The sequence below is a fragment of the Phaseolus vulgaris genome, chromosome 10, assembly GCF_051622355.1.
Source record: "Phaseolus vulgaris cultivar YP4 chromosome 10, ASM5162235v1, whole genome shotgun sequence".
NCBI classification, from domain to species: domain Eukaryota; kingdom Viridiplantae; phylum Streptophyta; class Magnoliopsida; order Fabales; family Fabaceae; genus Phaseolus; species Phaseolus vulgaris.
The window spans coordinates 37,570,437-37,591,911 of record NC_143507.1 but is presented as its reverse complement, the minus strand read 5'-3'; the positions used below and the strand labels follow the sequence as shown (position 1 = coordinate 37,591,911).

At 31.2% G+C, this 21,475-nt stretch overlaps 3 protein-coding genes across 4 annotated transcripts; all 3 read right to left on the bottom strand.

Annotated features, from left to right (window-relative positions):
- Positions 1–305: 305 nt before the first annotated feature.
- On the bottom strand, positions 306–1,843 carry LOC137817994 (uncharacterized). Its single transcript, XM_090296153.1, has 4 exons — positions 1,707–1,843; positions 752–1,380; positions 558–604; positions 306–443 (listed from the first exon to the last, which is right to left on the bottom strand). Exons 1-4 carry the CDS (start codon positions 1,841–1,843, stop codon positions 306–308), a joined length of 951 nt encoding a protein of 316 aa, XP_090152279.1.
- Positions 1,844–7,001: 5,158 nt separating this feature from the next.
- LOC137819126 (MATH domain and coiled-coil domain-containing protein At3g58240) lies at positions 7,002–8,633 on the bottom strand. 2 transcript variants are annotated; one of them, XM_068622881.2, is made up of 4 exons: positions 8,548–8,633; positions 8,225–8,372; positions 7,977–8,137; positions 7,002–7,768 (listed from the first exon to the last, which is right to left on the bottom strand). In XM_068622881.2, the coding sequence occupies exons 2-4, from the start codon at positions 8,347–8,349 to the stop codon at positions 7,083–7,085; spliced, it is 972 nt and encodes a 323-aa protein (XP_068478982.2). In that variant the 5' UTR covers positions 8,350–8,372; positions 8,548–8,633; the 3' UTR covers positions 7,002–7,082. The 2 variants fall into 2 exon arrangements, with proteins under 2 accessions (XP_068478982.2, XP_090152755.1); XM_090296629.1 differs by lacking the exon at positions 8,548–8,633 and having other exon boundaries at positions 8,225–8,531.
- Positions 8,634–13,034: 4,401 nt separating this feature from the next.
- Positions 13,035–19,248, bottom strand: LOC137819125 (DEAD-box ATP-dependent RNA helicase 8). The gene is made up of 10 exons (XM_068622880.2): positions 18,530–19,248; positions 17,052–17,112; positions 16,227–16,461; positions 15,443–15,681; positions 14,847–15,098; positions 14,588–14,768; positions 14,168–14,256; positions 14,002–14,075; positions 13,799–13,926; positions 13,035–13,401 (listed from the first exon to the last, which is right to left on the bottom strand). Exons 1-9 carry the CDS (start codon positions 18,817–18,819, stop codon positions 13,848–13,850), a joined length of 1,500 nt encoding a protein of 499 aa, XP_068478981.2. The 5' UTR covers positions 18,820–19,248; the 3' UTR covers positions 13,035–13,401; positions 13,799–13,847.
- Between the last annotated feature and the right edge of the window lie 2,227 nt (positions 19,249–21,475).

Sequence of the window (21,475 nt, the reverse complement as noted above, 5' to 3'; positions counted from 1 at the left end):
TAGTGACCATACCTTGATCTAAAAGCAGTCTTCTGAACATCTTCCGCTTTCACTAAAATTTGGTGATAACCTGAGCGTAGATCTAGTTTAGAAAAGACAACTGCCCCATGCAACTGATCCATCAGATCGTCAATTCTAGGAAGAGGATATTTATTCTTTATTGTTAACTTGTTTAATTGTCTATAATCTAAGTATAAATGTGATGAACCATCCTTCTTCTTCACTAATAACACTGGAGCTCCCCATGGAGAAACACTAGGTTAAATGAATTGTTTCTCCAATAAATCTTCTAGTTGTTTCTTCAATTAAGCTAACTCTGTTGGTGCCATTCGATATGGAAAAATTGACACAGGGCCTGCTCCAGGAATCAAGTCAATTGCAAACTCTATCTCTCTTTTTGGTTGAAGTCCAAGAATCTCACCAGGAAATACATCAATAAATACCTGAACTACAAACATCTCTTTTTGTACTTTATTTGTAACTATAGAACAAGCCAAGAGCATAAAACATTTTGCACCTTATTGTATCTCTCTTTCAAACTGATGAGCTGAGATAACCTGCATTCCTTCTAATCCAGGGAAAATTAACTTCTTCTGACCACAATCTATAAGGATATGATTAGCAGATAATCAATCCATTCCCAATATAACCTCTAAATCTTTCAAAGGTATACAAATAATGTTGATCTTGTATCTCTGCCCATCTAAAATTACTGAACACTCAGCACACATGGAAGAAGTTACTATAATACCTTTTGTTGTTGTAGATATCACCAACTCAAATTCTAACTCTCGGACTGGCAACTTAAGTTTCTTAGCACAATCAAAAGATATAAAAGAATGGGTTGCCCCAGAATCAAACAATACAGATAACTGTGTTCCAAGGATAGAACAAATAGCTCTAACAAGGCTATCAGATTGTGAAGCTTCAGCTCCATTAATAGCAAAAACTTTGCCTGCTGTTCTAGGTTTCTGATTATTATTCTGTCGCATTCCAGTAATATTTGGGACTGGAAGTCTGGCACGACAGTCCTTCGTAGCATGACCATATCTATGGCATCTATCACATGTAACGTTTGACACTGAATGAGGAAAAAATTTAACTATGTGTTCCCCACCACATCTAAAACATTTGACATTTAGTAGCAACTGAGAAGTAGGCCCTCCACTCCTGAAGTATTGAGATCTGGAATAAGGCTTCTTTTTATCTTCATATTTGGGTGTGCTTCTAGAAGGTCCTCCCACTTGTGGCTTGGCAAGTCTGCTACTACTTTTCAAACTCTCCACTACTTTTGTTTTCTCCACTAGAGCAAGGAAATCTCTAATAGACATAGGAATCACCACTTCTTTAAGCTCTTGCTTCAACCCGAACTCAAATTTTCTACATCTCCAAACCTCAGTCATGGTCTGGGTGTAGAATCTAGCTAGGTGTTTGAACCTAGTATCATATTCAGTGACTGAAAGATTTCCTTGTTCCAGCTGCATGAATTCAATTTCTTTTGCATATCTGACACTATCAGGAAAATACTCCTCCAAGAATCTTACTTTGAAGTTCTCCCAAGTGGCATCTTCTCCTCTGTCTTCCATCATTTGCTTTATGCCTATCCACTAGAATCAAGCTTCTTCAGTTAGTACATAAATGGCATAGAATAACTTTCTCTCTTCAAAGCATTGAGTAGCTTCAAAGATTCTTTTTATATCTCTCACCCATTAAACTTGGGTGGATTGTGTCTCAGAAAATCCTCTAGACTAAAGGTGTGAGGTTGTTGATGAAGCTGAGACGTTTCAGCTGCTAATCTAGTTATTTCTAATTGATGAAGGGCGGCCTGATGTTGTTGTGCCATAGTAGCACTCTATTGTTGCAAGGTTGTTGCCATCATCTCTATTTCCCGAGCTAAGTTGGGAATATCTACTGGTGGAGGTGGAGTAGGTGGTCTACGTGCCATCTTCTAAGCACATAAAGAATTGAATTAGAAATTACTAAAAATTTCCCGCTACATCTTTAAGACAAATTAACTTAAAAGAAATAATCATACGAAACAGGTAAAAACCAATCAAAACTTATCTCTAAAATGTACTTTAGCTATTTAGAATTAAGATAGAAAATAATCTTGATCTGTTCATGAGTGTGCACCCTTACCACTCTATCAAGATTTTTTTCATTCTTAATACTTTCATTTTTATTCATAACAACTACTTTGACTCAAGTACAAACAAAATTTCAAGAAAACAACATTGTTAAACATCCTATTAGGCACTTTTAGCTAAGCCTTAAAGCTAGACTTAAACAAAAATTTACACGCAGGAGAAACACAATAAACCCACTACCCTCAGGTTATCCTAAGGATGAACCGCTCTGATACCATTAAATGTAACACCCCATAAATTACATATATTACAATAAAAGTTGTACCGATTTCTATACAAACTTGGAGCTTTTCAAAACAGTCCTAATACATGATTAGGACTTATGGAAATACAAATATTTACAATATACGGTTCAAAAGAACATCCTAATGCCCTCTAGAACCTCCAACACTTGTATGGTCATATGCTCGTGTACGTAGTACAGTCATCGTAGTTCAAACACAACAAGAAAAACAAGGGTAAGCTAAGGAAAGAAATTTCATATCATATCTAATTTTTGCAAAATGAACCAATCAAACAAATCATTTATAAACATTTCTTTAAATGTTGTCATATAAAATTTCAATATTAATTTTACCATTCATATAGACCACACATGGATCTATTTTCAATCACAATCATTGGATTTCATTTCAATCCCACTTCATCTTCCAGAAGACTCATTAAGTATGCCCCTACCAGAGACTAACACCTGATCCAAAGATTATCAGCGAATTCAATAGAAAGGATTAGGGTAAGTTCAAACATCCAATACCGAGTGTAAGCGGGACCCGGTGTGTATGAACTCCCTCTCAGCTTCTCACCACCTGATATTTTAGTTTAAATGAGTTAGATCATCAATGAAGCCAGAGGATCTCTGTTAAACATAGGTTTTTCATACTTAATGTACCATCAAATAACAACTCATACATTATCCGAAATGTATGACATCAATTTCATACAATTTTCATCATTCATATATAATACATATCATTCAATCAGAACATTTAAAAATTTATATCATTCAAGAACTTTTCCAACATCAAAACAATATTTAACTTTCAAACTATCAAAATATAATATTTATAAAGTTTAAATAATATATAAACAAACACACAATATATAAATAAATAACATCCCTGCAAGAGAATTTGAATATTGGGACCACGTCCCCTCCATATGCAGATCTTCTAGCCTAGGGTACTATTGAGATTTAAAGTTAGATTCTCTTACCTTAATTGCTTGCTTTCCAAGCAACTTCTATAATTTTATCCTCCTAGTCTGGATAAGCTTCAAAATTTAAGGGCCTAATACATTTTATCCAAACAAAACATAAATTCAGTATATAGTAGAATAAGTTGAGAGGATTAATCTTCTCAACTGACTCCACCAAGATTGATGACTAAATCCTAAGGAAAAACAGAGAACAAAGAATATTTAGAGTAAAAATGAACTTACTCTGTTTGAAATTCTGACCAGGTAGAAATGTTCCTTAGCTCCTCAGCTACAACATGGTATGATCAAATTCTAAAATAGATGAGGTATGAAGTGAGAAATTAAGAGAGAAGATAAAAGGGAGAGATGGAGGGAGAAAGAAGAAAGAAGAAGAATGGTGCGTGACAGAGGGCAAGGGTTTTGTTTGTTTTTAAAAAAAAAACGTTGTTACATGAAGTATTAGATCAATCACGAAAGCAAGGAAATATCAACATAGTACAGATGTTGGAATTGGAATAACCATGTGTCTTTCCTTTGTTATTGCTATTCATATATGTAATGTTTCATTCAAAATCCATGTTCCAGTTTTGGCCAACCCAGGAAGATTCCTCGCGCAAGGTCATCTAAAGCAGTAAGTCACTATTATGATATCACATATGCAATATGGAACAGTTCACTATGATATAAGTTCTGCGCTCTACGACCATTGAGTCCCATGATTGGTTGAATAGGGTTCAAAAACATGAAATCACCTTTTGGTGTCATTCATGCCCTATGGACAATCAATGGTCGATCCTCATCGTTGAGTATTAAGCACATTATCAGACACAAGGAAGTTTAATACAAAAGAAAAACATGCATCTACAAACAATAATAACTCCAAATATATCACACTGTCATCCAATCCCAACAAAGTATATTTAACAACTTATAATGAAATCTTACAGTAGAAGGCATGATGAGAAGGTAAATTACAACAACAAGGATCCTTTTGATGTTGTGGCCAACATGGCTTCAAGACTCCTTTCTCTAGAGATTGGTCTTCACTTCTTCTAAGGCTCTGACCTACTAAGCCTGATTAGATTTTGACGGATCTCACTTGAACTTTCTAATCCTAATTCTTGATACCTATAGGTATCTTTCACTACCTCTCAATGTTTTGGATGTTAATCCAAAGTCCCTATTTATAGATTTTAGAATTGGGCTTCACAGGGATCATGGGAATTGGCAATCTGCTTAGCGGGTTGGCTTTTTTCATCCTTAATAAATCCTTTTTAGCTTTAATCTTCAATCTTTGGGCTTTCAAGGATTCCAAAGTCAAAGAATCATCCGGGATTAGCCTTAGATCCTTCTAATGTCTTCCAAATATTGGTTATAAGTTAAGGTTAGATTGACTTCAGGTCCAAGATAAATCTTCCAAGTTCCAACTTTTAGGCTTGAGCCTTTTCTTAGCGGAATTGGACTTTCTTCATGGTTAAGTATTTGATATGCTCAACCCTTTGGGATTTGTTCAAGGCTTTAGTTTTTGGAAACTTCATGTGTTTTGGGCTCAATTCACCCGACGGATGAAGATGCGATCATTGTTTTGATATTTTTCATTATGTTGATCCCTTATCCATGCACTGGGCAAATCCTTCCTTGTTTGTCTTCTTTTTTTCACTTTTTTGCACAATTCTACGCACATTCCTTGTTTTCTTCATGTGCAATTTGAGTTAGAAATTTTTAACATGTTCCTAGATTATAATTGTGCTTATTCCTTCCATTTTACATGCCTTTTACCCTTTGAATATTCAGCTATTATTATACATTTATTAATAATACACTAAAGGACTTCGAGATCTTAAACATTAGATAATAGACTAAAGGACCTCATCATCTTGACATTTGGTAGATCACTACGGTACCTCGTCATCTCAATACTCGATAATATATTATAGAACTTTATCATCTCAATATTCGGTAGTACATTTATATTAATATCCCTTAATGTCAATACTTTAAAATTTAAAAATTGAATAAAATTAATCTTACTTTTTTGACAAAATGAATTAAAAATTACGCTATTTTTATTTTTCTTTATATCATAAATGATTGTAAGTTTTACTTTTTTATCATAATTAAATAATTTATATCTAAATCAAAAATAAAAAATAAAAAATTGAATTAAAATAATATATATTTATTTATTTTTAATGTTGAGTTGCTTACAAAAATTATAAGAATTTTTTTGACAATTTATTTTTATTTTTAGACAAACATGTATTATTTAAAAATTAATTCTTTTATAATTTTTAAACTGTATATTTTTTATTTGAATAGTTTATTTTATCTAAACTAGTTAAATTAATAGGTACTAATCTAATATAATTTTTATGAATTTATTTTTTATTTATCAATTTAAACTACTTTCACATTTCTTTTCAATTTTAAATATATATAATTTTTATGTAAACATTAGTTATTTTAAATTGTAATATTAAAAATAATTAATTTAAATTAGATAAAAAAATAAAGATAATAGAACAAATACAAAAAAAAAATAGTACAGTAGCTGATTGTATTTATAAAATTAAAAATAAGTAGTAATAACTAAAGAAATTAAGATAATAAGATATATTAAAATATAAAACAATGATAATTGAGAAAATTAAGTATGTTATAAACTATATACTAATTAAGTTAGTAAGTTTCAAAAATAAAATCCTTATCAAACCATTTGTACTGGTTAAATCTTATAATTTAGTCAAACAAATTATTAAGAAATTTATTAATCTTACCAAATATACTCATAATTTATTAACCTTACTAAACATAATCATAACATCTTTCTAAATTAGTTGATGTTATTTATAATAAAAAAAATTAGGTTAACAACAACCACTAAACTTGTTAAATTGAAAATCACATTTATTATTAATTCTTCCTTTAATGTCACCTTAACCTCCTAGTTTTTTTTAATTTGGATCGGCCTCTTTTATTCTAATTTAAATTGTACATGTATTTGTATAGATGAAAATTCTAATTTTAAATTGTACTTGTATTTGTATGGATCAAATTCGTCTGAGTTTTTTTTTATGTTTCTCATATTTTCATTAAAAGGGTATGCTTTATGTTTTTAAACATGTACTCTATCCTAAAATGATAAATTTGTCTCTTAAAATATATATACATTTTGAATGTATTAAATGTAGAATCCAGAATACATATTAAAATTTAAAATTTTTAGGATATATAACAAAGTGATCTAAAATTAATTGTACACCACCTATAAATTTACACAAAATGTAATTATTTATTCTATTTTATAAAAATAAATTTATATTTATTTTGTTACTCTTATTCAAAAATAGAATTAATTTTTTTTTATAACAAACTAATTAATGAGCTAAGTAAACAAATGTCTCAATACATGAGTATCTAAAACACATAACTTACACAACATGATTAATTGTAATTTTGTTGACATTTTATAAAACCTATATTTAAAAAAAAATAAAAAAGCAAAATTAAATGATCAAAATTGTAATAATATTTTTAGAAACTAAAAATAAAGATTTCTTAAAATATAAAAAGTCAAAACTATTAATTACTTCTAACATAAATAGTTGATAATCTCTACAGCAAAGATTATCATAATCATTAATCAAATTGTAATATCAATCAGCAGTTTCATAAAACTAAATAGTCTCCAAAATAAATTCATCTTATGAATGTGTCCCTTCACATCTTTTCACATCTTTTCTAATTTGGCATCCAAATTTTGTTTACACCTATTTTCTCTGCTTTCATCAACTCCTTACTTGACATTTCAAGTTCTGTCTCTGTTTCAATCATCCTTACCTTCAACTTCTCTGCTTCAATCTTTAAAGCAAACACATTCTTTATCATCTCATCAACATCCTCCATATATTTTTTCACATCCAAAGCAGATTCAACATAAAACTCTAACCAAGTCAAATCAAACCCAAATGTCTTAAGTTCATCCCACAAAATTTGGAGATGATTACATGCTTCTTCATCCATATCTTTTAATATTTTATTATTGAGGAAATGAAGAACTCGATCCAAAGCTGTGAATGCCCATTCAGTAAACCTGCAACTTCTCTTCTCCTGACTTACAACAAGTGAGGGATGCTGTAAACATGCTTCTACTAACAGTGGAACAAAATTTTGCTCTATTTTTTTATATGAGCTTCTGAACATTTCATGAAATAAAGGATTATCATTGTCGTTCGTAGGGTTGTCATCAATCTTGCAAACAGGCGGATATTCTTTATTCTCATCCACATACTTGGTGACAAAAATCCCAACTTCAATCATACAAGTATCATTCACAAGAAACCCACTACAAGGGTCTTTAAGTTCATGTAAAGGTAAGAAACTTACACCACAACAATTGTCATTTGCACTATACTCAAATTCAAATCCTGGAAAATTCATATACCAAGGGTTAGTTGATTCAGATTAAAAATAATTGACTCATTAAGATCAAAACAAATCATAATTTGATTCTTCCACCCAAAATCTCTCCTCCCAAAGCATAATAAGTTGGTTTTTAAATGGTTACAAGGTCTACTTTGACAAAAAACAGTGAACAAAAACTTCAAATTTAGAAAGACCGAAGTATGAAAATACCTTTTCTTATAGTCATTCTGTCATTAACCTGGTTGGTTACAGCAAAACTGACATTTGCAGTTTTTTTCCAGCCCTCAGGTAAATTAGCACAACCCTCATCTGGTTCTAAAAAAATGTGCAAGTATTCGGCCATGCCCCAAATTGGGGTGATAACAATCTGCCTAAAAGCAAAGTTAAAACATTATTAAAACAGACAAAAGAAAACATTGTGAGAAGCGAAATCAGTAAGCAAAATTTGAACAAAGTACCATGTGTGGCCATCGAGTATAAATTTGTCGGAGAAAAGTTTAAAGGAAAAAACTTTAGAGAAGTTGGTGATGTTCCAGGTATACTTCTCAAACATCAACTTAAGCCTTTTGTTGTTGTTCCCCATTTCAGGAACTTACAAATTTCAACCTGATAGAGGCAACAGATGTTAATATCCACTTGGAAAAAAATAAGAACTGATGAACCCCAGTAGATACTCACACACACATATAAGAGGTGAAGCTAAATTTTGCAAGTTTGGAATGTTGAATAGAAAGACATAAAGAAAAATTTGAAGAAAATATGAAACATAGGGATTACTGACTTGAATGAATTGGTAACAAAAACAAGTAGATTGGAATGAATGTGAGAATGAGAGAAGCAACTATCATCTGGTTTTATAGAGTTAGCATGTGAGAAGCAAAATAAAATTGAATTTTAAAAATAAAGTAGGAAGTGAAGTTATGCATTAAAAAGATTTAAGAATCCCAAAAGATGTTCTGTTTTCTAAGATGGAAAATGAAAAGGTTGTTTTGGAATATGAAAAGATTCACTGTTGCAGAATTCTGAAGGAATATTTTAAATTTTAAAAAATTTAAAATATTATAAATCATATAAAAATACACTAAAAACTATAGAAAAAAAGAGTATATTTATGTTTTATTGGAAAAAGACAACTTTTAATTTTATAATCAGTGTTTTTATCATTTTATTACTGATGACTTAAAATTATGCTTGGTGATAGTATTTGTTTTTTATTAATCGATTCAAAAGGTGAATGTGTGAAATGTGTTATACTATTTTAATTAGTAATCTATATTCACAAATATTCAAGTTGCAATCGTATTAACGATAGTCTTTAGTCTTTCTTAATGTCATAGGTTTTTTTTATTTGGTATCATAAAAATAGTGCCATCAACGATCTTTATATGCATAATAATCTCATAATTAGATCATTGGATAGAGATGAAAATAATTATGATTTAAAAATAAAGTAAAATAAGTATCGAAGTTAACAATCAATTAAATCATATTTTTTTATTCTCATCAAAACACAACTCAATTTCTGATAGGAAATATTACAGAAAATTTCAAAAGACTGATTGGTATCGGGGATTGTCAATACAGGAACATTAGTCAACATTCTTTTCAACTCTTCAAAGCTTCTCTCACATTGTTCAGTCCATGCAAAAGGATGATCCTTTCTAGTCAATTGCGTCAAAGGAGCCACTACTTTAGAAAAGCCTTCTATAAATCTCATGTAATATCCTGCTAACCCGACAAAGCTTCTAATTTTTGTAACAGTTTTAGGACGTTCCCACTGAAGTACAACCTCCACTTTAGAAGGATCTATTGATATTCCCTGTGCAGAGATGACATGTCTTAAAAATTGTATTTATGACATCCAAAAGTCACTTTTTGAAAGTTTAGCATATAACTGTTTTTCTCTCAAAATGTTCAGGACAGTTCTAAGATGTTCTGCATGTTCTTCCCTTGTACGAGAATAGATCAAGATATCATCTATGAACACTACCACAAACTTATCAAGAAAAAATCTGAATATATGATTCATATAATCCATAAAGATAGCTGGAGAATTGGTCACACCAAATGGCATGACCAGAAATTTATAGTGACCATACCTTGATCTAAAAGCAGTCTTCTGAACATCTTCCACTTTCACTAAAATTTGGTGATAACCTGAGTGCAGATCTATTTTAGAAAAAACAATTGCCCCATGCAACTAGTCCATCAGATCGTCAATTCTAGGAAGAGGCTATTTATTCTTTATTGTTAACTTTTTTAATTGTCTATAATTTATGCATAAACGTGATGAACCATCCTTCTTCTTCACTAATAACACTGGAGCTCCCCATGGAGAAACACTAGGTCGAATGAATTGTTTCTCCAATAAGTCTTCTAGTTGTTTCTTCAATTCAGCTAACTCTGTTGGTGCCATTCGATATGAAAAAATTGACACAGAACCTGCTCCAGGAATCAAGTCAATTGCAAACTCTATCTCTCTTTTTGGTGGAAGTCCAAGAATCTCATCAGGAAATACATCCATAAACTCCTGAACTACAAACATCTCTTTTTGTACTTTATTTGTAACTATAGAACAAGCCAAGAACATAAAACATTTTGCACCTTATTTGATGGAAGAGGCCCCAACACCAATCCTTTGAAAGGTCACCTAAATATTAAAATAAGGCAACCACTAGAGTTATGGTCAAATAGGGGCCAAGAGGACACATTTTTACATGTCATAAACTCTAGTGTAGAATAGTTTTTAAAGTAGCATAGTTTAATTTATTTTTGTAATTGTGTTGAAACATGCAAAGAGGCACCTAGAAGGCTAAATCTTAAGTTTAATTAGGATTTCCTAATTAAACTAAAGTCCAGCCCACACATAGACATCATGGAGTGTAAGTTCTAGGCCTTTCCACACATGGAAGGATTCTAGAACCTACCTCCACATGTGTGCTCTCATTTAGGCGTCAACTTCATTTCATTTTGTGCACATTTGGCTCTTCATTTTCAGCCTCCTAGTCCTATATAATAAGAGATTGGGTGCTGAAATTGTAAGATTAATTTGAGTAATAATGAAATGCTGCCATTCTTACTCCCTTGCCTAAAATTTCTTAAGATTTAGGTCTCTAATCTTCAAACCTTTCACCTACAAAGAATCATTGCTGCTCTTTTATATCACAACTCCAAACCAAGCCCTTGCTGGATTTGCAGATCATCACGTGTGTCCACCACATCTTTCAAATAAATATTTTAAATTGTTTTGGAAATGTTTCTATGTAATTAAAAATTATATTATGTGATATTATGGGAGGATTACTCTAATGTATGGAAAAAAAATTAAATTATAAATTTTGAATAGAATATTTTCAAAACATGTAATTTGAAAGATTTTGAATTAGATTATATTTTCTGAAAAATTTAAGAATTTTAAAAACTTAATATTTTTTTTATTTAAAAAGTTATTCTAAGAAGTAGAAGAAAATATTAGGTGAGAGAAATGACAATCTCTTCCTCTCCAGAAGTACATTATTTGATTACTCATTTGTTGAAGTGTTTGATTACCTTTTAGACAGTTTTCAGACACTCTTATTGTAAAATAAGTTAACTTAAATAATATTTAAGAGAGTGAGCATAAATTTATTTTGTAGATATTGCAGTGTGAAATGAAGTGTGAGTAAGCACTTATGGCCACCAAAAAGCAACATGCTAAATATTGTATGATTTCGAAAAGTGTGGCGTGGTATTGAGGAAGTAAAGAGCAGGCAGAGTAAATAATGAATGCACCTCTTGTGGTAATAATCCAAAAGAAGCAATAAAGTTGAGAAGAATAATAGTATACAGTTTAGTCCCTTATGAATAAAGGATTTAAGTCCTAGCTGTATGAGGAAACTATTTCGTTTGGAGACTTACCTCAAAAGATATTAATCTTTGAATGTTTGCTACAAACGCATTTTAATGTTCTGACGAGAAAGGGCTGCTCCCAGATTTTCTCCCCAACATCTCTGATCAACACAACTTCAACCAAATACAAATTTAGTTTGAAGGTGTGGTAACTAAAACATGAGAAAATAAGGACCACGGGATCAATTAAGTTATAATGAAGAAATTATAACTTCCAAGGCTCGGTCCAAAAGTTAAATTTTGTAAATCCTGTACAATCATAAGGGATAGGGCAAATTCTTTCTACACCCAATATTTTTGAACCTGCATCCAACACAATTTTAAATTTCGAAAATATTCTGAAAATGAAAATCTGAAATTAAAATTAATACATTTCAAAAAAATAGATCCTGAAGAGCTTTTTGTGTTTCAGAAATAAAAATCCAGAAAAAAAAATTAAAAACCCATTCTAGATAAGAAAATCTGTAATACAAAAATTAATATTTTCAGAAAGCAATTGCCAAGAGATAGTTACTGATGTTGGGCTCATTAAACATCATAACGTACAAAAGAGGATAGGAACCAAACTCCATAAAAATTTTAAGTCATTTTTTACCTATATCTTCTGACTAATAGTTTTACTTCTCTTACAAAAATTTCATTTCCCTTTGAAAAAACAAATACTAACTTCCAAATGTCAACACGCAGAAAAATTAAACAGGTATCAAGAGTAAGATTTAATTTAACAAAATCATGGTGATACGTGCTTTTTGGGGCACTGTTAGTTTACTGTTATAATAAACTAGTTCTGTTTTCTGAATGTTCGTACACAAATACATTGGAAATTGTCTTAGAACACATTTATAAAAACAATCATGAACAGTTAAAACACGCGACAGTTTTCTGGCGTGTAGCAACTATTTTAAACCACTTTGAAAAATATTTTATTGATAGATTAAAGCTGAAATATAATATGTTTTAGAAAAAAACTTTAAACGGAAAAAGTGTTATCAAAGAAACCCTTGATTTTTACATTCAAATAAAACATTTTTTGCAAAGCTAGCGGCAAATTGTTGAGCAACCTAAAAGGAAATATGCATTCTACCAATGCCTTGGGTATAAAAACCCATGAACATAAGAATACCTACCACGCAGATACCAATTCAGTACGATGTACCTTCATAGCTCAAGAAGTTAACAATTGATGAGGGTCCCAACGAGCCCCATGCAAAAATAAAAACAACCAAAAAGAAAGACTCCACAAACTTGGTAAGGCTTTCGAGGCTTCAACGGCAATGGCCATGAAATCCTGGCGAAAGGCAATTAACAGCACCGGCATGAACCATATGCTCAGCTTGAAATTTCTACGTCTAAGAATCTACAATTTATAAGAACCCATAATGACAGACCGATAGAATAATAGCATAAGGGACATATTCATAACAAGGTATATATTATCCCTAAACCATATTGTAAAACTACAATACTAAAATATGTAATGAGAATATAAATCTGCAAATGTAATTAACGGAAACCCAAACTGGACCCTGGAACTATCCTGGCAGTTAAAAGCCAATATTAAACTCTAAAAATGTCTTAATAATGTTTAAGGGCTCTCAAAACCAGAATTAATCGAAAAGCACTCAATAATGGGTCCAATAATACCCAGTTTTGAAAGTGCATCCTCTCATGCCAGGGTCCAATAATACACCATTCACTAGCTTAGCAAATCCTCCCATGCACCTGCTTGTGCCACGGCCACACTAACCTGTAAGAATACAAACATCAGCAACAGCAACAGCAGCTACAAATCATATTTTGAGCCAAAACACAATCAGGCATATATCACTACATGAATTAATACAAGGTATCCAGAAAAAAAGCTTAATCAAAACTTAATAAAAATGAAGATACGCCAAAATTGAATATTTCACAAAAAACACATACAGTATTGGCTTATCACAACAGATTTGTCATCCATAATAGAAATTAATTACAATATGAAAGTCCTTTGTGAGAAAGGAATAATTTGTCTCCCCTGAAACCAAGTTGCAGTAGCAAAGTATTACATTTAAAATTATTCATATTTATCTCCACATTTTACTCTTGCTTGGATTTGGAAAATTGGCATACTAATTACGGAAAACAAAAATCCTGTCACTCACCACTGCTATTAGCCACAATTGTAAACACAATCCTGGTATTTACAACCAATCACCGGCAATAAATTGCCTGATCAATTTGCGGTGGAATCTGCTTTATTTCAGTTCCAAGTTCCTGTTCAATCCTATATCTGAACGAAAGAGGAAATTGCATCAGAAAACTACAGCAAGTGTCTCAAAAAATCATTCAAATGTAAATTACATACAAATTAAAGCGATCCTCATATGTAATCAAGTTCACTGCCAGCCCAAGGTGCCCAAACCTCCCTGAACGACCAACCTGTCATCAGCATAGCGCCCTTTAGAACATGTACAGATAACTAGTATCTAAGAAAATGAGTTAGGGAGGGAGCGACCAGAAATTATACATACCCTGTGCAAATAAGTCTCTGAGTTCTTGGGAAAATCAAAATTAATAACAACATTAACAGCCTGAATGTCTATTCCTCTAGTAAAAAGATCTGCAAATGTTTCAGATAAAGAAACATGAAAAACTTCAATTATTACAATATATGTAAAAGTATAATATCTAACCAAAATTTTAAATAAACATATAAACTAAATATACTATGACATAAGTGCACAACACCAAAAAAGATAAAGATTATACAATTAATGATAACTAAATTTGCTTTTGAGAATAAAGCAACGAATATAATATCCCAACAAAGAAATCAACTAAAACGTAATAAATGTTACACATAACCATAACTAGTAGGATAGGTATTATTCACATGCAACAGGGAAAAATGTGCTCATTTATAGGATAGTACTAAAGTGTCAGTAACATACCAGTACAAACAAGATTTCGACATGCACCATTGCGGAAGTCATGAAACACTCTGTTACGATGGTCTTGCAACATCTTTGCATGAATGTAGAAACATGAATACCCAAGTTCTGTGATTTTCTTGGCAAGGAGTTCCACACGATTCACTGAGTTGCAGAAGATGATAGACTGGTTTATTTGCAGCTGCAATAGAAGACTTCAACATCAACAACACATTCACAGGCAGCTATAAGAAAACCAAGAGAACAAAGAAAAATCAACCTTAGAAAATAGAGTATTTAGGCAATGGACTTTCTGTCTCTCTTCCACGAATGCATAAAATTGCGTAATACCCTTCAGAGTTAGCTCATCCATAAGGTTGATGACATAAGGTTTATGAAGATACCTATCTTTGAAATCCTTTACAGTAACTGGAAATGTTGCTGAAAACATCAAGATTTGACGGTTTGTAGGAAGAAAATGAATCAGCTGCTCTATAGAAGGTTGGAACTCCGGAGACAGAAGCTTATCAGCCTGGCAAACACGCAAACACAGAAAGCTATGTTAAGCCTCATATAGATAAGTAACTTAACCACTAAAAACATCCTTAAAAGTACCATAGAAAGAACATGCACAAATGATGGAAGAGAAAATATATTTTTTCAATATTTAAAACATAAATGAGAAAAAAAATTAACAAAGGCATTTCCTTCTACTACCGATTTGCACATTAGATCATATTTGTGTGATAACATTCAATCATTATTCTTAACTTAAACTTCCCAAACCTCTTTAAATATGAAATATATACAAACTGTTCATTCTTCTCAACCAAATTATATATATAGACAAGTGGCATCCAGGATAAATGTATTTACCTCATCCATAACAAGCATAGAGCAATCTTTCATAATACAAACACCTTTCTTAGCCAGATCTAATATTCTTCCTGGAGTTCCAACTAGTAAATGAACTGGTTGATATAAGCGCATTATATCATCTTTCAGGCTGGTACCACCTGTTGTAACCATAACTTGAATTTGCAAGTGCTTTCCAAGTTCTTTACACACTTGAGAAGTTTGCAAAGCCAATTCTCGGGTTGGGACCAGTATAACAACTGCAGGACATAAAAATACATAGAAAACATTCAGAACATGCAAAGCCAATCATCATGCTTATTGAAATAGTCAACAACCATGAAATAGCTTAAGATAATGCAGAATTAAATCATGATTCAACAATGCCACAAGCATATACAACAACTATTTTCAACTGTAGCAACAAAATCAAACTGTGTCCTTCAGATAAATAAATTTTAAGGGAAAACTTGCCAAAACAAGGTATCCATTAGTATAGTTGAAATTTCAAAATCTTGTATCTAAATCATAGAGCTTTTGCTAAAACAAGTTGTCCAGTAGGGAATAAAGAAAAGAGAAATAAATTCTGAATTTAACAATGTTCAAACTTGATGCACCCTTGCCCAGCTTGTTAATGCGACTCTAGCTGAACCTTACCAGTCATAAATCCTATTTTCCTTTTTTAGTAGAACAATGCTTACAATCAAATACAGGCTACCGGATATGCTTATTGAATTGAAACATCATTATATACAGTTCTTTGAACAAGGTTATGAGAATCGAGGACTAGAGGAAGAGATCAAACCTTGAATAACATTATTATCTTGGTCAATTTTTTCCAATGCAGGAATGCAAAATGCAGCTGTTTTGCCAGTTCCATTTTTAGCCCTAGCAAGAATGTCACTGCCAGTAAGAGCAATTGGAATGCTTTCTTCTTGGATGGGAGAAGGCCTTTCAAAACCCTTCTCATATATTCCCATGAGCAGCTCGCGCTTCAAAAAGTAATCTTCAAATTCATTTCCTTTTGTTGCTGTTACATCCTGGAGAGCAAAATGAAACCAGATCAAGACCAGCACATAAATATGTAAAAAAAGTTAATAAAGTAGCTAAAATGACTGATCTGTGAATGGTATTATTTTATTATACCTTTCCAAGTATAAGAAATAATAAGTGAAATATTATATGTAAAATCTAATAACATAATAACACTCAGAAATCTAACATTAAGGGTAAATGCCATTGATAGCACTAGTTACAAGGAATAAAACTAAATACATGTCAATCTCTAGACAAGGTATAAATAGTTCAAGTAGTTTGTAAATTCTACATGTGCAATTGTATTCTAAATAACTGACACTAAATTACCAAATGTTCACAAGGCACTAAGAAAAGACATGATACATTGATATTGTGCCAGTTACATTCTATGACAAGAACGGTTTTCATCAATAATTTATAATATATTAACGTATGAAAAATGGCTCCATACTAACAAGATTATGCGGAACAAAAAGTAAGACTTATCACAACTAAGGTCTTATGCTCTAAGGATCTCAAGAAAATGTGATTAATGCAAAATATACATAACCAATGACTTAAGGTATAACATGATGGTATTCCATGACCTTACCTCAGTCTTATAGCGTGTATCAGCTGGTGGAATCTTGAGTCTTGCTTTCCAATCTTGTGAACTAACAGGAAAACAAAAAAAACAAATGGTAACATGAGAATACACTTTTCTTTTGGAATAACAGAACCACTAAAAAAGAAAAATAATTTCATCTAGTAGTCAAAGAACAAAAATGATACATTGTGATAACCTATTGTAAACCCATAATATCACCAAAATAAAGGTAATTAATATCCTAATGGCAACTTATAAAACATATAAACAATAAAACTTGTTCCAAATATTGTTATTAAAATTGTATAAATTGTGAAACAGTTTATGTGGTTCGTTTCAACTCTGAGACACAGCTATTCAGATCACATTTGAAATAGAAAATGGTTGCATTCACTGTTTTTTTCTTGGTCAATTTTCAGGATTCAAATTCCAAATCAATGACCAAGGTTTCAATTCAATAATAAAAATTTAGGATACATTCATTAGTAATACTGCTGAAAGTGTAATGAAAAGCCTAAAATATGAAACAAATATCTAACAAGCATAAATGAATAAGTACACTAATTGCCTATAGAAAAAAGGAAATTGCCTAACCAAATAAAAATAGATCATCGATGTCATTTCCTCTTATGATGAATTGTTCACTACGTACAAAATTTCAGAGGGTTGACCAAACAGACAAGGAATCATGCAAAACAAGGTAAAAGTGGTTAACATTTCAGTTCTGAAAAGAACGCAGGCAGAAAAATAGAATGAAGGCAGGCAACAAAACTTCATGATTAGGCTGAACAGACAAAGGAATATCTGATTTAGTCACACTAAAAGAATACAGGTTCCAGTAATACCAGTGTTATCAAATGCAGAATATTGGAGAAAACAATTAGTCCACTACATCATATAGTGGGCAAATACCATATATATATATAAATAGAGAGAGAGAGAGAGAGAGAGATAGAAAATCAAAATCAAGTTGCACGGAAATAAAAATTGGAATAATATTACTCAAAAGTTCAATAGGCCAAAGGCTTAATGAAGACGACAAGAGGATGCAGGACAACACCCATTGCAGCCACAGCAGCAGACTGTCATAATCACGGGTTCCTAAGAACTCAACAACACAATAGCGCTAGAGAGGCTATTTAACAGCACAGAGTAATGCACTATGGCAACATCAACCATTCAAGCCACCATTGGATGCTAAAATAGCCTCATTGCAACAATGCAGGAATGAAAAACCCTCCACTCAAGGGCAGCAGGATCACAGCCATTGGACCCATATAATTATGGCAAAGTAACCAAACCATTGAAATGTTCAAAAACAGCTTTCACAATCACACACTTGAAAACAACCAACATCATCAGGCAAGCACATTGCAGAAACAGCACAACCAACCACAAAGCATAAACTAAACAACAAAAACATCAGCTCAACCCAAACCCTAATCACAACAAAACTAGAAGCCAAACAACGACAACACACGAACCTCGAATCCACGGCTTCAGACTGCACGGTCTTCTCGACCTCATCGACGGCATTGGCGTCTCTTCTCAGCCACTGCTGCTGCTGCTGCTGCTGCTGCTGCGGCTGTTGGATCAAATGCCTCTGCACGTAATGCGGTTGTTGCTGGTACGGTGGGCGAGGCTGAAACGCATGATTCTGGTTAAGGCCGGGGTTCTGGTTGAGGTTGGGGTTGTGGCCGACGTTCGGATGGAAACCTCCTCGCCCAAGCCCCATCCCGGGAGGGTACCTCGCTCTATTGTTGTGGTGGTTCATCTCTCCGATTCAAAACCCTAGAAACTCAATCTAACCTAAACTACCGAAAGAATTTACAAATTAACACGAAAACTACGTCTCAATCTGATATCATACAGAAAGAAAGGGTTAGGGTTTGGAATTGTTCTGTGAAATGAAAATTGGAGCCGAAAGGATTGGGAATTCCAACAGATCTAGAAGGAAAGAGGGTTTTGTGAGGTTCTTAGAGTTCAACGGACAGAGAGAAAAAGAAGAGAGAAAAAGAAGAGAGAATTGTCTTATATATATCTGTGTTGGTTTTGGAAGGGTTAAAGTTGAAAGGAAGAGAAGAAGTGAACAAAACACAGAAACTAAGAAAAATAATGAATGCAGAAGAAACCTCCAATTTCCTTGTTAGTTCCCTCTTCTTTCTCTAGGGTCTACCAACTTTTTTTTATTTATTTTCCAACTATTATTTTCTGGACCCTCTTCTTCCTTTTATTCTCTAATGCTCCCCATTCCTTTTTCATATAAATATTTACTTTATTACAAAATTAAATAAGCTTTTATTACAAAAATTATCTCTGTATGGCCCTGCAAAATTTATTTCCTTCGTGTTATATTAATCAGAGCTTATTACATATAGTATATTTCTTACATTTTATAATTATCTCAAAATTTATTTGGTTAAAAATTTATTTATCTGACTGTGAAAACACTTTTACATCAAGAATGCATGCTTATTAAGGATTATATTTTGAAATTATATCTATAATATAGTATACATAATTATAATTAATAAATACAATTAATATATAATTAAATTTCTTCTAGAAATTTATTATATTCATTAATGAAATACATTTATTATTTTAAAAATTTAATACATTTTTTAAATGTTTTACTTTTATATATTATCATGTCATAACTTATTACATTTATTAAATATTAAATATTATATACAACTAAACAGTTTCTTATATTCATTCAATGCAATTTATTAGTTTCATAAATTTAATTAGTATTTATTAAATATTTTTGACTTTAGATAACCATTTACATTTATAACATATTTGATTAAATAATTTTATATTTTATTTTTATTAATTTATTTTGCTATAAAATAAGATATAAGTTCTTATAAAGGCTCAAATCTATGTATCACAGACACTGATATGACACGAACATGAATATAAAGATACGTATAATATCTAAAATGTAGGACACGTGGACCACGAATCTATATATTATATAACTATGAGTTAAATAAATTGACAATAGAGATTTATGTGTATTAAGTATGTTTTAGTTTTCTTTTAGTAAAAATAAGAAATATATTTTTCAATGATTTGTTACTTATTTTTATAATCATAATAAAAATTTATACAACAAAGTTTGAGTTTTTAAAAATTAATGTATTCCTCCTTTTAAAGATTGTGTTAGACCCGTACTAGAATTGTTAGAAATCCAACAAATGTTTTTTGATTTTGACATTTCACTGATACATGTCCTATGAGTGTCATACGAGACTCGGTGTCCGATACGTGTATCCGACATGGACACTCCTCTAACTTCATAGCTCAAATAATCTTTATACTGAGAATTTTTTTTCAAGGGATTAGTTATTCTTTCAAAAAAAAATCCAGACGTTGTAAATCAAAGCGTCTGAATTTTTGCATTTTATTATCTTTATTATTTATATATAATTTATATATTTATATTTAATATTAAAAATTGAATAACAAATATTATTATTCATATATTTATATTATTAATATAAATTTACAATTCATTCTAATTCATATAAATTCATATTAGAAAACATAGAAATTTTCTAACAGCACATACTTATATATTTTGATCGAAACATAACCAAGGTTATAATTATATATAGTAATAACTTAATCATGATGGTATATATTTAAAATATTAATTAATTTATTATGATAAATAAATTTATTATTAACAACTTAATCATGATGGTATATATTTAAAATATTAATTAATTTATTATGATAAATAAATTTATTATTAATAATTATAACTGCTATTATAACTGTTAAGTGAAATTCAACTCTACAATTTATTCCTATATTAATATCTATTAGAATCATTTAAAATTGATAATTTATGATTTTTAGTTAAAGAAGAGAAGAAACTTATTTATAATAATTTTTTAATAAAAAAATATTTTTAAATTTAAAATTCTAAAAATAATTATTAAATTAATTAATTTTAAGATCTATTCTGTTTTTCTTTATTTATATATTTTTCATCTCTCACAACAAGAAATAATAATGGTAGAGTCTTCAAAAGAGCGACACATATAGCAAAAGAGAGACGCTACAGGGGGTTAGTGTGGGTTTAACGTCCTAATAGAAATGGAAGGTAATCTTTTGGTGGCTATGCATTAGAGACAGCCTCCAATGGGACACAATTTACAAGGTAGTGTTGGCTAAACGTAGGTTTGGGGGACACTAAAATGGATATAAAATTAAATAATTAATAATAAGTGGACTTTAAGCCTAACTCAACCTCATAAATACATATTTCTCACGTCGAGGCTACCAACTCGTGCGTGAGACTATATATTATGGCTAGTTCGATAACAGACTGATAGCACTTGGCCTAATAAGCCCAATAAACAATCGCTATGATAGACTCAAAATGACTTTCTATATTAAGGACTGAACTTTAA

Coding starts and splice junctions, on each gene's coding strand:
- LOC137817994 (XM_090296153.1), bottom strand. CDS start 1,843: ATGGCACAACAACATCAGGCCGCCCTTCATCAATTAGAAATAACTAGA. Junction 1,381..1,706: donor AATCCACCCAAGTTTAATGG/GTGAGAGATATA, acceptor TTGGAGATGTAG/AAAATTTGAGTTCGGGTTGA. Junction 605..751: donor GATATCTACAACAACAAAAG/GTATTATAGTAA, acceptor ATATCCTTATAG/ATTGTGGTCAGAAGAAGTTA.
- LOC137819126 (XM_068622881.2), bottom strand. CDS start 8,349: ATGGGGAACAACAACAAAAGGCTTAAGTTGATGTTTGAGAAGTATACC. Junction 8,138..8,224: donor ATACTCGATGGCCACACATG/GTACTTTGTTCA, acceptor CTTTGCTTTTAG/GCAGATTGTTATCACCCCAA. Junction 7,769..7,976: donor CAGAATGACTATAAGAAAAG/GTATTTTCATAC, acceptor TGAATTTTCCAG/GATTTGAATTTGAGTATAGT.
- LOC137819125 (XM_068622880.2), bottom strand. CDS start 18,819: ATGAACCACCACAACAATAGAGCGAGGTACCCTCCCGGGATGGGGCTT. Junction 14,769..14,846: donor TAAATACTCTATTTTCTAAG/GTTGATTTTTCT, acceptor CTTCTATTGCAG/CTGCAAATAAACCAGTCTAT. Junction 14,257..14,587: donor TCGAAATCTTGTTTGTACTG/GTATGTTACTGA, acceptor AAACATTTGCAG/ATCTTTTTACTAGAGGAATA.